Genomic DNA, 16758 nt, shown 5'->3' with positions numbered 1-16758 from the left:
AGTTAGAGGAGAAGGTCTATCAGAAATAGCATATTTACCTCACAAAAGGTGAGGGTAAGATCTTGTATACAATAATTTGTCCTTTTTACTCTGTAATTATAAAAATTACGCCGAATATGTTGTTGTAGTAGTAGTATCAACTATGTGTTAATTGAGCTAATGGCTTATCAGAAATCGTCTCTCTACCTCATAGAGTAGGGTATGATCTTGCGTACCCTTTATTTTTCTCAGATCTAGTTACTTTGTGGATATGTTGTTGTTGTGGCCGATTGTTTTAGTATCAACTATTTGTTAATTGAACATGTGATTTATGAAAAAGAGTCTCTTTAGCTCATAAGATCGGATAAGATCGAGCGTACTGCGCGCTACTTTTATGAATCACACTGTATATGATGTTATAGTATCAGTTCCACATCACTTGAGCAAACGTCTCTATCTCACGAGATAGGAATAAATAAGATTTTGCGTATCTATATTATTGCTATATAGTATCAATCATGACTGATGAGTTAATAATCATCAGAATGATGCAAACGATAGTACTGTTGAGAGAAATGTTTATATGTACACTTCATTTTCCTTTTTAATGTTTTCTTTGATTTTAATTAATTAATGAGTTAATATATTAGCAGGAATTAACGAATAAGTAGTACTATATATTAAAATATTTTGTAGGCCAATTAATTAAAATCTTAGAACTTTCAAAGTTTATGTTTGTCCTAATTAAATAGTATCATAATTTGCCCTAAGAAAATTAGGGGTGTCAGTCAATGAGGTTAGGTTTTAAAAAGGCGTCATAGCCTATAGCCTTTTTGATGATAAATGAAAATTAAAATAATCACTTAGATATTTATAATAAATTAATCGATATTAACAACACATGTCAACATGATTAATCATACCATACCTTTAGCTTAATATTAATATTACTTCACCATTATTTTGATTTTGACGTAAGTAATAGTTGGGTTTGACCTATTTTTAGCTAATTTCAACTTTTTGAGTGAGTTTATAATCAATTTATTTATCAACTATTTCTATTTAATTTGTTTATATCAGTTTAATTCATCCATTTGACATCTCTAATTAAGCCCATAAAGGAAGATATTAGTGATTCATTTGTAGAGGTGCATTTTGGGTCAAAGTACCCAGACAATTAATGGGTGGTTTTTTCAATTCTCTTATGGTAAAAAATTTATTTGTTTACGTCAAATCATGATTAACACAAAAATTAAGATTAGAATGTCTAATTACTTACAAGTAAACAACGATTTAATAATGAAGTATATGAAGACACATGTTGTGCATTCATTAGGTTAGTATAAATATCGAGTGCAGATAAATTTTTATCGATCCCTTGGTATGTGCATATTAGGGCTTTTGTTTATGGAGATGGGAAGTTGATTATTACTTTCCCATAATTGCAAGAAGCTCTTGTTTGGGTTTATTTCCATTAGAACATTGAAGAACACAACCAAATAGAGTTGTTGGGCCCATTCAAAAGTCTTATTGGGCCAGTGAGGTCCATGAGCCCACTTCTTGTGATAGGCCCAATGAAAATTTGTTTTAAAGAATAGCCATCTTTTAAGGAAAAATTACGCGTTGTTTAATTTAATATAGCTATAGTTTTATATAATTATGAATTGCGACTACAGTTTTATGAATCTTTCTATGAAGGATCGCGGGTATTTGTATAAGCCTTACGTGTATACATTTTTATATTTGTATACGTATTATTACTTTTTTATTATATTGTACATATCTATACGTATTTGTGTATATACAAACTTCAATTTCTTTTTTTTGTTCTATATACTTTTTACTTTTGGTTGTATATTTTTTTCCCAGTATATCATCACCCACCTAATACTTTATACAAATCAATGGTATAATTTCAACACTTATATACAATTACTTATTTATTTATATTAATAGTTTCTATACAATACAAATAATAGTATATAATATGTTATTTGTATAAACTCAATTTGTATAATTTATTAAAAAAAACAACGAAATATACCAATAAAACTATCATAACAAATGAAAGTGAATTTTCATTTTCAGAAGTGTTATGATTTATTTATTTTTATAAAAAAGAAAAACGTGTTTAATGAGGAGAAAGAGTAGATAGAATTATTTGGAGCAAAAAACAGATGATTTTTTAAAATATAAAATATAAATATCTGGATTAAATTTAAAATTTTAAAAGAACTCAACATCAATATTTTAGCACCCCCTCCAACCACACACACAATTTTTTTTTTCCTTTTAGATTTTGAATTTTTGTGCTAAAAGTGTTTTTTTTAAACGAAATAAATTTTATGACCTAGTTGGTTTTTTCTAAAAGATTTCTCAAAAGATGGTTGTAATATTTATAGCTAAATAGATCTATAGAAGAGGAAAATTATTTATTAATACTTCTGTTTACTTTTGATTGTCATAGTTTTTTTTTAAAGTCATATAAAATATTTCACTAACAGTAATCAATATGTTTTTTCATCTTATTGATATGCAAAAAATTATAATTCATAGTACTTTTTATAAAATATCTAGTTTTTTTATTTATAATATTAAATTAATATAATTTAATTTAACTTTAAAAATTAATTAAATTAATTTTTAAAAAATGTATTAAATTAATGACTCGCCATACCTACCAATGGCAAAGTGCCAAAGGAGACAGCTGAATGATGTGCCAACGGAACTCCAGGCTATGTAGAACCCACGTAGCCAAGAAATACGTTTTCAACCTCTTAATTTTGGCAGCAAAACTATATTTGACCCCCTTGTTAATATTTTTTCCGTTTTAATTTATTTTAATTAATTAATTTAATAATAAAATTAGATATTTTTGTTCGGTCATGAATAATGAATATCATTTTTTTTCACGGAATTATATTGGTATATTAGTCAGACAAGTTGACAGTCAAACTAAATTTTTTTTTTTTGGACATAAAAATTATCTTAAAATTACACCACTCTACCAGATCTTTCTCAACGATTATTCTATGTTTATAAATATCTTTTTAAATACTCCCAATCAAAGAAGATTAATTAGTTGGTTTACTGCATTTATTAACAAACTTAATAGTGTTTAAATTTACAAAATCTACTTATTTTAATTTCTATATTTTTCTTGTCCCCTTTTATAATCTTTCTATTATGTTTTCATTTTATTAGCTTTAATCTAATTTGCTACTAATAATTTGTTTATCTCTTTTTTTATTTTGTCATTTATGAGAACCTAAACTAAATATCATTAAAGAAAGCGACTATACACTAATTAACTTTCATAAAGAAAGAATAAAAAAACCTACTACTACGTGTTTATACCTAAATCACTCAACACAAAACCCTTTTGATAAATCTTATATCCAACTTTATTCCTTTTGACAGCGTCTCAATCAATTTATACACGCCTTAACTTATTTTTAAAAATGCTTGTTCATTAACATAAAAAAAATAGAGTAACTTTATCTCACTAAGCTTAAAAATCATCTTATATTTATATATTTACGAAATATTTTATAATTTTCGACTATTTTATTGACCATCCGATTAGATGCAAATCTTGTACTAACTCACACATCACAACATGGAAGGTGGTGTAAGCAAACTTCACTAACGCCTCACATTACAATTTCTTCTAATTTCAATACCTATACGCAATTCCTACTTTTGTCTCTTTCTAGCCTTTTCCACATCTCTCTAATGACTTTTATTTTCTTTCACACACAGTGACACAAATTATTAGTACACGTACTCGGATAAAATTGTTTCTTTCTTAATTAGGGTATCAGATTTTAGTTTAACGTATGAAAAAATTCTTGTTAAAAAGGGTTTTTTCAAATAGCATATTGGTAGATTCAGATCGATCGAGCTCCAATACGAATATCGGAATAAGAAAAAAAAAAAAAAAACAAATTAGTACTTGTAATGAATGGCCAATCTTCAAAGTCACTAAAGCCTAAAGCTTAAAGCAAAAGAAACTAGGGCCCGTTTGGATAGGCTTAATAAAAGCAGCTTTAAAAAAATACTTTTAAAAGTGCTGAAATTTATTTTTAAAATAAGCAGTTATGCGTGTGCTGAAGTTGTTATTTCAAACGTGAAAAGGAAAAAATGGGAGAAAGAAATGTTAGGGTTATATGGGTAATTTGGAGATTGTATAAAAATATTAAGCACAAAAAGATAAAAATGTGGTCAACTTAAAACAGCTTATAAGCTAAAAAAGAAAAAGCACCCCTACCCCAGCTTTTAACTTTTGGCTTAAAATAAGTTTTTTTTAAACTTAAAATAAGTTGTTTTGAGTATTGCCAAACAGCTAAATAAGTCAAAAACCAGCTTTTAAGTCAGTTTGACCAGCTTTTAAGCTGAGCCAAACAGGCTTAGGGCCCGTTTGGATGGGCTTAATAAAAGCAGCTTTAAAAAAGTACTTTTGAAAGTGCTGAAACTTATTTTTAAAATAAGCAGTTATGCGTTTGGATAAAAATGCTGAAGTTGTTATGTCAAACGTGAAAAGGGAAAAAATAGAAGAAAGAGATGTTAGGGTTATATGGTTCATTTGGAGATTGTATAAAAGTATTAAGGGAAAAAACATAAAAATATGGTCAACTTAAAACAACTTATAAGCTAAAAAAAAAAAACACCTCTACCCCAACTTTTAACTTTTTGCTTAAAATAATTTTTTTTAAACTTAAAATAAGCTATTTTGAGTATTGCCAAACAGTTAAATAAGTCAAAAATCAGCTTTTAAGTCAGTTTGACCAGCTTTTAAGCTGAGCCAAACGGGCTCTTAAATAAACTTCTTCCCAACTCTCTGTGAGGACTTTTATCAAACAGCTAACTTGCAATTTCTTTTATATACTTTTAACATTCAACAAGATTGTTTTATTACTGGAAATTTCCAGTAATATTGGAACTCCAAGATTCAAGGAGTTTTGGGTACCCAATTTCTTGTAGAAAAAATGGGAACTTTGACTACTTCTCTAGTGGTTCCATCTAAGCTCAACAATGAACAACAGAGCTCTATTTTTATACACAAAACTAGAAGGAAATGCAAGAAGAATCAATCCATAGTACCTGTAATTAATTTCCACCATCTTTTTTCTTCTTCTTAAGATTCTTCTATTGGTTTGATATTGTTTACTTAATAGTTTTTATTTGTTTGTTGAATGAAAATAGGTGGCAAGGTTATTTGGACCAGCTATATTTGAAGCTTCAAAATTGAAGGTACTTTTTTTGGGAGTTGATGAAGAAAAGCATCCAGGAAAGTTGCCAAGAACATATACACTGACTCATAGTGATATTACTTCTAAACTTACTTTGGCTATCTCCCAAACCATCAATAATTCTCAGGTAATCAAATATTTCTCTTTAGAAATTTTGATGACATATTATTCTGTGTGAGAAATAGTCGAGGTCTATCAGAAACTCTCTTTTAAGGTAGGACTAAGGTTGCGTAAACACCACTCTCTTCATACTTTAGAGTCTAGCCCTTTAATTTAAATTTTGAGTTTATTTCTCCAATGATCACTCAAATAATAATAGTTATTATCTCGGAAAATTATTTTTCTTGTCGATTCCAATTTTCTTCGGCAAAGAAAGTTAATAAGATAATAATTACTATTAGAGTGAACCCTTTAAATTTGGTGGCAATAAGAATATGGAGGTCCTTGATTAGTTGATCATTCTTCTCGAATTATTAGTTGAATGACTATTTGAAAAATCAAATCTTTAATTTGGTGGCAATAAGAATATGGAGTTCCTTGATTAGTTGATCATACTTCTCTATTCCAATTTCCTTTGGCAAAGAAAGTGACTTTACGAGATACTAGTAATTATTAGTTGAATGGTTATTTGAAAAATCAACTCTTTAAATTTGATGGCAATAAGAATATGGAGGTCCTTGATAAGTTGATCGTTCTTCTCGATTTCAATTTCCTTCAGCAAAGAAAGTGATCTGATGAGATAATAATTATTAGTTGAATAACCATTAGAGAAATCAACTTCTTACACTTGGTGGCAATAAGAATATGGGATTCTTGATTAGTTGATCTTCATCTATTGCTGATTCGGAGTATAGGCGAATTCAAGATTTGATCTTTATGAGTTTTGAATTTTAGGACAGCAAACTCAAGTACTAGTAACTTGGAATTTGAATTTGATTCTTGTACATATTTAATGAATTTCTAAACATAGGGTCTGGGCCAAAACTACTAAATTCTACATTCGGTGGATAATGGATCCGTGCCGTCTATTGTTCTCAACTTAAATACTATTATCTAAAGCAATATCAAGCTCATGACGCATGTCGAAATCCCACACATCACATGCTATACTTTTACCACTAAATTATTAGCTGCATATTCATTTAGAGAAGTTCGAAAATATGTTTTTTTTAAATCTTGAATCTGCATCTACATCGTAGTAGAACTTCTGTTGAGAAAAGTGGAAATGGTATGTTTGATTTGCAGTTGCAAGGTTGGTATAACAGACTTCAAAGAGATGAAGTTGTTGCAGAGTGGAAGAAAGTAAAAGGGAAGATGTCACTTCATGTCCATTGCCACATTAGTGGAGGCCATTTTATGTTAGACTTATTTGCTAGACTCAGAAACTACATCTTCTGCAAAGAACTCCCTGTGGTAAGTTCATAATAAATTGCCACCATATCTATGTATGTATGTCGTTCGAACTTCCCAAAATTGTTATTGGTCCTGTGTCAGATCCTTCTTTTGGAGGATCAAACACACAACCATAGGTTAATAGTACCATATTTTCATAACTTGTGTTTTTATTTTGTTTGCATTAGGTTCTCAAGGCTTTTGTTCATGGAGATGAGAATTTACTAAGGAATTATCCAGAGTTACAAGAAGCTTTAGTTTGGGTATATTTTCATTCAAACATTCAAGAATTCAACAAAGTAGAATGTTGGGGTCCACTCAGAGATGCAACTTCCCCCTCATCTTCTTCTGGTGGGGTAGGTGGGGTGAAGAGTACAAGTTTTACAAGCAATAGCAACAAAAAATGGGAATTACCAAAGCCTTGTGAAGAGGCTTGTGCCTGTTGCTTTCCCCCAGTGAGTGTTATGCCTTGGCTTTCTTCAAATCTTGATGGGGTAGGTGAGGAAAATGGGACCATCCAACAAGGCTTGCAAGAGCAGCAAAGTTGAAAAAAATGAGATAGTGATTATGTTTGGTTTATTATGTGATTTGATGTAATTAACTATTTAATTAGTTGTCATTATAGGGTTTGTGGAAGCAGCATTATTTATTTGGTTGAAATGTAAATAAGAATTCAGAGGTCATGATTAAAGACAAGAACATCAAGTTTAGGATGGTGATACATAACTATACAATTATTGTAAGTTGGGTTGTGCCTAAATCAATGTTAAATTTTTTTCATGATTTTGTCTTTGTTGTCTCTGCCAAAAATTAACACTTGCACATGATGGAAATGTGCATCTAAATGTGTTTGCTAAGCCACAGGAGAAAGCCTTTATTTGGACCATTTTTCGAATTATGTGTCATCTTTGCACAAAAAATCATGTTCTTCTTTAATCATAGCGGTTCCTGATCCAACGAGGAATTGGTTGGGACGGGGAGCTCGGGCCCTCGAGAGAGTATTCCTTGGATACTCTAGTAACGTTCTATTTTTACCAAATAGCTCTAAAGAGGTAACGAAACAAAGACATGACTTATCTACCATTTATCAAGGATATGATCTTCGAGATAAAGATATGTAGGTCGAGGTCAAGATTAGAGTAGTATGTAGTCGAGTATTATCTTACTTTTGCATGAATAGGGGGCTAGTCTAAGATGCCCCTTGATTCTTCTTTGATCACTCCCTTTGAGCCGAGAGTCTATCAAAATTTGTCTCTCTACCCAAAAGGTCTTTTAAAATTTTGTCAATCCAATTGTGCTTTAAAAATTTAGCCAATCCAAGTATTCTTTGAAAAAAAAAAAATCTTGGATGATAATTTGTACTCAAATGTGCTTTTCCCCTAAGTTACATCAAGAATATTTCCATTTACTCTTTTCCTTTTTTATACTTTGTAAAAGGCAGAGTGGCTCCACATATCTTCCACTGTCATTGCTCATATGCTTTCTCTAACTTCTTTTTCTATCTCTCCATAAATTAAGGTTAACTTATTCCTATATGGTCGATAGTCGAAATATACGTAACCTATACACTAATAGTATAGACTATTTACCAATATGGTAGCAAACCTGCCATGCAGTTCACACACATCACGAGTTACGCTCTTGCTACTAGTTCAAAGCCTTGGGGGCAGAAAAAAAGACTTGTTATTCGAGGAAAAAAGTGAACTTTTATTTACAAGGAACTGTGGTTTTTCCTTACATTAGATGTTCCTTAGAAAGGAACCTCTTCCACTTTCCCCATATATTACATGATGAATAGGAGATGTTAATGAGAATTAAATAACATCTCCAACTGTACATTTTGTGACATAATGAAAGAATAATTGACTCAAGTAAAATTGCATCTTTTCTTGCCGCTCCATCAAACAGAAAAATGTGATGTGTATTTCTTGATGGAATAATTTCTACGAGTGGAAAATAATTACAGTTCGTCACCTGATCTGAGTTCTACCAAACGAAGATGCACCAATTTCAGTCTCGGTGTTCTGCACGTGTTAACATTATACACATGTAAGATGCTTATAAAGATGAATGTACCCAAGAAGCAACTAACAATTATCGTCCTTTTAATTACCTTTGACTTGGGAGAAGGGAAAACATTCCAGAATCGAAGTGTTTCATCTCCTGCTCCAGTGACAATTGTCTGCAGATATGGTAACAGCAGTTAGAGAATTACAAGTTCAATGAAAATGAAGCTGCTGCTTGCACTTAAAAGAGAAAAATGAAAAGAATAGACAAATGAACAATTTCTGCTCGTATACCTGTCCATCTGGAGATATAGCAAGATATAAGACTCTATATGTATGACCTGTCAGAGTAGCTATCTGCATTAACAGCAACAGAATTTGTGAGCAAGCTAGTAAAAGAACAATATTTCAAAAAATAAAAAATTGTCTATCCCTATAATTTTACAGTTAAGCCAGCAGAATGCAGTCTACCACGATAGTTTGATGTACCTTAGACATTGTCGGATATCTCCAAACTATTATCTGATTTTGAGAGTAACCATGTGTGCTGACTAATTCATTGACATTCTTCGACCACACAAGATTACAGACCTGCCACGGGATCAACAGAGTTCGTATATCAGAAAGATTTTCAGTTGCAAATGTGAAGAGTCAAAACTGCCTAGAGAGACAACAAGGGGAGGGAAGACGGTTGAGAGAGCCTTCTATTCTACCTCCTTATTTGCAAATACAAGTATTTTTGCATAATCATGTAAGTTCTCTAGTTGACATTCATTCATTCTTTTTCTCGCTGTCTTACCCCCTAGCCCTAACTCGTACACATACATCTTCAAAGAAATTTAGGTTTTCTCCTCATACAGCCACTTCTCCAGTTTATTGGTGTACTTGCATTTCTGGGAGTTGGAAGAGAGCAGAAATGTGGAGTTCAACAACACCCTGGTGCCTACGATGATGTCTTTCCTAAGCTGAAGCCACTTTTTATGATGCTTAAATTTCAAAAGGGCAGAAGTTATGTTCGAATGTTTTTCCTACTCCACGTAATTGATGTTAACTTGATTGACTACTCAATCCTCGAGTTTTGATCTGAAAAGAGATGGTTACCTGCTCTACCAGTCTCCTTTTCTCCCCTCTGTTTTTCTGTTCTTAACATCTTCTTTTAAGTTTAATTGTTCTCCTTAAGATAGAAAGTATCTAGATTTTGATAACGAAGATACGAAGTATCTATTCTGGTCAATTCAACAGATAAATAAAAAGGAAGACCTTTACTAATTTAGCTAGTTGTCCCTTTGCATTGGTTCTGTTCTTCAAATGAGACACATAAGTCTCAAGCTATTACCAGGTTGAATGAAGAATAGGACAGGAAGACTCAACAACAAGATTGTTTTTCTGAGAATGTAATTAGGTAGCTAAGTGCTGGCTATTAGGAATACTATCAAGACTACAATATGGTGAGATCTAATTGAATGAGCAATAATAAACAGAGGGGCAGAAAACTGAAAGTGGTATTGGATGCTATAACAGGGGATACCTGACTGCCAGTGTCCATGCAACTGAGATGTGTATTAGTGGTGGTGTTCCAGAATCTAATGCATCGATCAGCTGTGCCTCCACCGGATGCTAGAAGCCCATGGAGATGGGGGGACCATGCAATGGCCTTAACCGCAGCAGTATGCTCACAGTATTTCAGCACAGGTTGTGTTGAATGGTTGTTCCATACAAAAAGCTGGACATCAAAATTTACTTTAGGTCACCTAAAATGCAAATGATCAACCACAAAGAAACATTAGAAACTTTAGTTGCAGAAATTAACCACATACCCGATTATCATTTCCACCTGAAGCTAATTCACGGTTATCATAAGACCATTTGAGCCCACAAACCTGCAGATAGGCAGTTTCTACTAAGAAACAGCAAAGGGGGAAAAAGGAAGTCCGATGAAAAGAAAATGTTTTAACTAAGCGGAGAAAAGAAAGAAGTTTCACCTCTGATTTATGACCACTCAGCTTACTGACAAAATCTTCTTGAGCACGTATATCACGCTGAAGAATACTCTTGTCTCGGCTTCCTGAAGACAGCATGGATGAGCTCCACGCAAGTGCGCCAACTCGTAATCGATGACCCTCCATGGTTCTTATCCTCTTACAGCGCGAGGAATCCCATAACTACACAAAAGGATGTTCAAACAAATTAAAATCTATTACTAAAATGTCCTATCATCTTCAACTGATATATGGTAACTTTGTTGATTTTAAACTCAATTCTTGTGCATGCATTTAGAGAACTTGAGTTCCAAGCAATCATTTATATAATTAGTGATCGAATTAGTGAAGTGGAAAAAGAATTCATGTGACAAACTTTAACTAGTTAACGACTGAGGCACGGTAGTTCATGTTGTTAGAGATTCAAATTTTCAGATTGAAATTTATGTTGAGTTGTAAAGTTCCTTGGTAATTGGACCGTGACAACCACAAGCAATGGTGTGTCGACTTCAAAGAGAATGTCTTAAAAGGATTCTCATTGATATGAAAGTCCAAAAAATTGCAAAGAGAAAAGTCCTCTGCATATTATCCACCATGCTGATTCTTCCTCATTAGGTAAGACTAGATCAGGTGGTCTAAATATATTAATATAATGGAGACAAATGCAGAAAGAGAGTTAGGTTAGTTACGTGAAGATATTCTTTTGCATTTGACAATAGTACTAGTTCTTGGATATGCACTTTCCTCCTTACATAACCTATGTTTTTGACACAAGGACGTATTACATTTAACCTAATGAGGGGTGATCCTATGTCTTCCACAGATGCATACAGTTTCCTTAAAGATAAGCATTAGAATGTAGGTACGCAATTTGCAAATCTCACCTGGACTTTGCCATTACTTGTTCCAACAGCTAGATGCGTGCCCCGTTGTGCCCAACCAACTGAACTAACACTATCATCAATTCCTAGGTCACACAACTTCACTACCTGCACATAGCATTCCATTAGAATCAAATGATCTATACTTCAATATCTACGATCGACGAAGAGTCACCATAATACACTCCAATACAGAAAACTATCATAACCAATAAACTCACCTTGCTACTAGATGCATGCCATAGATAAACACAGCTCCCTAGCCCCACAGCTAACACATTATGCGACGACCAGTCCACGAGGTTCAAGTAAAAATCATCTTGCAATGCCGGCGCATCCAACACCTAATTAAAACCAAACAAGCAGTTCAAAAATCACCTCAAGTACGCTAGAAAAAAAAAACCCCACAACAACAATTACATTGAGTGTTGAATAAGCAAAGTCAAGATCAACCCAGCTGAGAAAAATACCTTAAAAGGCGATCTTGGAACTTTCCGGTTAGCTTTAACCGGGCTAGGACTAAAACCCGGAAGCTGATCCTCAAACCCAAACGGCGACAATGACTGCAATGATTGCCGGGTCTCCGTCTTATACCGAAAAATATTACAATTGGGTCTACAAATCTGTAAATTTCTTGCATTTAAACCCAACGACTTATCCGGTGTCACCGGCGGCACCACCGATCCACAATCAGCTCCAAACAGAGCTGAACGAAGTAGTGCAGTATAGGCATTGGTGGAATCCTCAGATGAAGATGATTGTGGAGGTAAAGGAAGGTCAAAAAGAGCAAAATTAGACGAAGATCTACTCGGAATGAAACGATCACTGTAGATTGTTCTAGAAGGTGAAGGATGATATGAATTGAAACCCGGAATTAACTGATTTGTTCTTGATGGGGTTTTGGGATTTAGATCAGATGATGAAGAAATTGGATTTTGAGGATTTACAGAAGAATTTTCCATAGTAGATCGAAGAAGAAAGAAGGAAGAAGGAAGAAGAAACAAAGAAGAAAGAACAAAAATGAAGAGATCTAAAGGTTAAGAAAATTTATGGGGAAAAAAAATAAATTATTTTTAATTTTTTTGTTTTATTTGCGAATTATTTTTTTATTATTAATATTACTATGTAGTAAAAATTTCCCGGGAAAATTACTAACTGAAGAAAAAGATTTGCGGGAAAATTGAGATAGGTTTTATTTCTGTTACTAAAATTAGGAAAGTGATGGTTACAATCGGAAACGGTGTCGTACTATAGAGTGTAGGGGACCTTTTTTATTATCCTAAAATAGATTAGGAAATTGATAGAAACTTATCTGATATTTACGTCAAAACAATAAATATATTTATATATGAGTAACAAACGTGTATCTTCGCTTAATTAAGTTTGGTTGGATAGTATCATCTATCATGAATAAGATTTATCGTGCATTGAGTGTTGTTATCATCGTCATAAATAAAGAAAACTGTAGATTATTTTTTTTAAATAGAAAATTAAATTTGAAATTTCATGATGTATAATCGATATTATTGACCATTAAGCACATACTCTTGGGTGTTGTACGGAGTGTTGTTAGTGAGTGTCAATGTTAAAAATCTGATAAGTCAAAAATGAATTGAGTTAATATATGATAAATTGTTAACATGTCATTATATAGGATGCGATTCGTTAGATCAAGTGGATTTAATAATTATAAAATCATTAATAACATTTTATTTTTTAAATTATTATAACTATGTATAACATATTAGTTAACATTTTCTTTCAAGTTGATTTGACTAGACTTCTCATTGAATTTAAGAAACATCTTTACATCAATTTTTAAATGATTGAGATTAGATTGATTAAAATGAATTGAGTCAACGATAAATAAATAATGAACGTTTGCCAAATTGAACAAATTATATTTTCTTAAATTAATTTTACTAACCCTAAATATTCCTCTTAAAAGTTCTGTTTGCTAATAAAAGAATAATTATTTGCCATCGAATAAATAATGCTGAACCTGTAAAATTCTACTTCCCTCAATTTGTGAAATTAAATTTTACTATATGTTATTGTTGTTATGGAATAAAACTTGTGTAATACTTTTTTTTGGATGAAAGAAGCATTTTTTATTCTTTTTATTTCTAATTTTCTATAATTGGATGTTTGTTTTTGTATAACATGAAAACGGCAAAACAAAACAGCCAGCTGTCTTGACAAGAACAAAAAGTTCCTTATTCAATTAATGCTATACTAAAATTATTTCTTGTGATCTTTAAAAATATTTAATTTAAATTATATATGATAATAAATGTTTATGATAAAATTAGTTACTATTTTTAAAGACTATAAATCTCAATTATCGGTGAGGTTAGGTAGGGATGTGCACTATTTGAATTAAATCAAATCAAGTCAAACTGAATTTTAATTTGAGTTGTTTTTTTAGATTCTTGATTTGGTATCGGAATTATAATTTACTTTGTTTGGTTTCTTGATTTGGTTTCGAACATAGAAAAATGAAAATTGATTTTTAATATATATATAGATATATATATATTGAATTTCTTAAATATACTTTTTAATTTCTTGTGTGTGTGTTTAGAATTAAGTTGAAGTTAACTACTTTTGTCCTTTTTAGTTATTTTCATTATAATTTAGTTTATTTTTTTATGTTTGAACATCTATAATTGATATACTTTTAACTATTGTGTTGTACGTTATGCTCATAATTTATATTAAAAAGTATATTTAAGAAATTCAATATATATAAATATATAATTTTTTTAAAATTGCAAATATAACTTTGTTATGTATCTAATTATTGACATAACCGATTAACCAAATCGAAAAAATCCAAACCAAAAAGAGAAAACCAAACCAAACTAAATTTATTTTGGTTTGAGTTGGGTTACACCTCTTCAAAACAAAAAATCAAAATCCAAATTGAATTTAAAATCGAACAGAAAAATCGAATGCACAGATAAAGTAATTTTGAATAACTCTCCTAGTTTATATGTTTAAAAATGTATGTAAAACAAAATTAAGATTAAATAATTTAAGACGGAGGAAATATATAATAATGTCAAAACAGTTTAACTTCCTAAAATATAATTTTGTTCTAGTATTTATGCTGATTTGGTAAAGAAAAAAAAAAATCAAAGATATTAAATTTGATGGGGTAAATGGTAAATGCGTTTGTGTTTTAATTTTTGATTGAATGATTTCAAGTGAGTAAATTATGCGCGATAATTCTATTTGTTCTTTGTATGAACTTGTTAATTATCACAAACGAATGATTAGTATGATTAATATTTTAAACCTACTACATTCCTAATTAGTAGGTATAATTTTATTAAAGCAAAGGAAGGATCAAGACAAGAGTTTCCAATTTTTATTAAAATACGGAGAAGTAAATATATAAAGAAGTTAAAAGGATTTGACATTTTATCATATAATTATAAAAGTAATTTTATTTTTAAATATACACTTGAATCCAGGGTCAATGGAAAACAGTATCTTTACCTTTTTATATATGTATAAGGTTCGTTATGCTCAATCCTTTCTAAAATTCTGTATTAAAATTACACCGAGTATATTGTTATTTTTGTTGTTATAATAGTAAAATATGATGAAAGAGAGTTCGTATGGGCCTCTTTAATATTACTTGGTTCCTTCTCTCCATGGAAATCAAATGACGATATATATAAATTAATTTTCTCTCTGTGTTTACACTAAATAAACGAATATATGGTGTATATATTTTGTGTTTGATTTGATATACATATGGAATATGGTTGAAAATTGTGTTTAGTCTACATAATAATCTCTCTGTGTTTACACCAAATAAATGAATACATGGTGTATATATTTTGTGTTTGATTTGATATACATATAGAATGTGGTTGAAAATTGTGTTTAGTCTTTTGAACTTGTAATTTCAGATATCAATTTTTCAATAAAGTTATGATTTCAAATTAACTTTTGAACATGTGATTTGAAATTGTAATTTCAGATCTCAATTTCTTCAAACTATATAATTTGAAATTTCCATCTAATTTCAACTTAAACCATTTTAATTTCAAAACATTATTTTATGTAACACGTTCAAACATACCCTAAGTATTTTATTGGTAGAAATTGTAAGTAAATTAGACCCTTTTAACTTCATTTTCTTGGTGGGAAGAGAATCATTAATTTGAGTTGATTCTTAAAAGTGATTATTGGTTGGTTGATATTAGAGAAATTAATTTTTGGTAAGAGACAAGTTGTTAAAATGAAATAAATTCATACTCCATAGTAGTTGGCATAATAATATATTAGATTAATTGAGGAATCTTTCAAAGGGTTAATAGAAAAGACAGAGAATAAATATATGTAGTTTTGGTCATGCTATTAATTATTTGTTGTAGTGAATTTAATATCTATGCATAGGTGGTGTAAAATATTTTTCAATTATTTTCTTTTCTAATCGTGATATTCAAATCAATGTATATTTATTTTATTTGATTTTATAAGTTTGGCTTCAACAAATGAAGAGAAATTACTTACTATCCTTTTTAAAATTTAAACCTAAGAGTAGAGTAGATCATAATTTAGTTCATATAAAAGTTAAAGTTAACGAATTACTTAATTATTGAAATCAAACCAAACAAATTTAATTGTTTTTTCATCGCTTCAATTTATGTCAATTTTGTGGTTTGTTCTTTTTTTATTATGAAAAAAACTCTTGCCTCTTGTTCATATTAAATGAGTTGTTGAGGTATGTGTCATCCAAAATATTTAAAGATATAAATTTTGATTACTTTTAGACTAATCTCAAAAATTTTAAAGCAGTAAATCTTACTAATTAAAGGGTAAATAATGAAGAAAATTTCAAAAATTTACTATCATCCGAAAATTTATCATCTCCAAAGGAACATTATAAAATTTATGTAAAAAGTTAAAGCTCTAATTGTGATATACAAAGATATAGACGCTAATTAAATTAGATAATATTGAAAAATTTATAACTATCAAAAGATAAATTGTTTAGAACATGAAATAAATTCTAGAAATTATCAACATAAAATTACAAGTCAAACAAGAAAGTGAAGGCAAAAACTTGAATGACAAACTAGGAGTGCACAAACATTAATATGTACAATTACTAATTCTTTACATTGGTATTTATTTAGTTAATTTGGTTTGATTTTCTTTTTCTAAAATAAAAGCCAAACCAAAATTTATCATTTTTATAATTAAAAACCAAAAAAACAAAAAGAAGAATGGTTTTATTCAATTTTCAGTA

At 30.4% G+C, this 16758-nt stretch overlaps 2 protein-coding genes across 2 annotated transcripts; one reads left to right on the top strand and one right to left on the bottom strand.

Moving 5' to 3' along the window:
- The first annotated feature begins 4825 nt into the window (after positions 1-4825).
- On the top strand, positions 4826-7379 carry SGR1 (senescence-inducible chloroplast stay-green protein 1). Its single transcript, NM_001247794.1, has 4 exons — positions 4826-5084; positions 5185-5358; positions 6477-6644; positions 6812-7379. The coding sequence occupies exons 1-4, from the start codon at positions 4968-4970 to the stop codon at positions 7169-7171; spliced, it is 819 nt and encodes a 272-aa protein (NP_001234723.1). The 5' UTR covers positions 4826-4967; the 3' UTR covers positions 7172-7379.
- Positions 7380-8309: 930 nt separating this feature from the next.
- Positions 8310-12528, bottom strand: ccs52A (protein FIZZY-RELATED 2). The gene is made up of 10 exons (NM_001318070.1): positions 11960-12528; positions 11711-11833; positions 11493-11597; positions 10612-10791; positions 10447-10509; positions 10158-10352; positions 9119-9220; positions 8924-8986; positions 8737-8805; positions 8310-8647 (listed from the first exon to the last, which is right to left on the bottom strand). The coding sequence occupies exons 1-10, from the start codon at positions 12449-12451 to the stop codon at positions 8594-8596; spliced, it is 1446 nt and encodes a 481-aa protein (NP_001304999.1). The 5' UTR covers positions 12452-12528; the 3' UTR covers positions 8310-8593.
- Between the last annotated feature and the right edge of the window lie 4230 nt (positions 12529-16758).

The sequence above is a fragment of the Solanum lycopersicum genome, chromosome 8 (genome assembly GCF_036512215.1).
Source record: "Solanum lycopersicum chromosome 8, SLM_r2.1".
Taxonomy (NCBI): Eukaryota; Viridiplantae; Streptophyta; class Magnoliopsida; order Solanales; family Solanaceae; genus Solanum; species Solanum lycopersicum.
The sequence above is the reverse complement of the archived record's forward strand: the minus strand, read 5'-3'. Positions and strand labels throughout refer to the sequence as shown.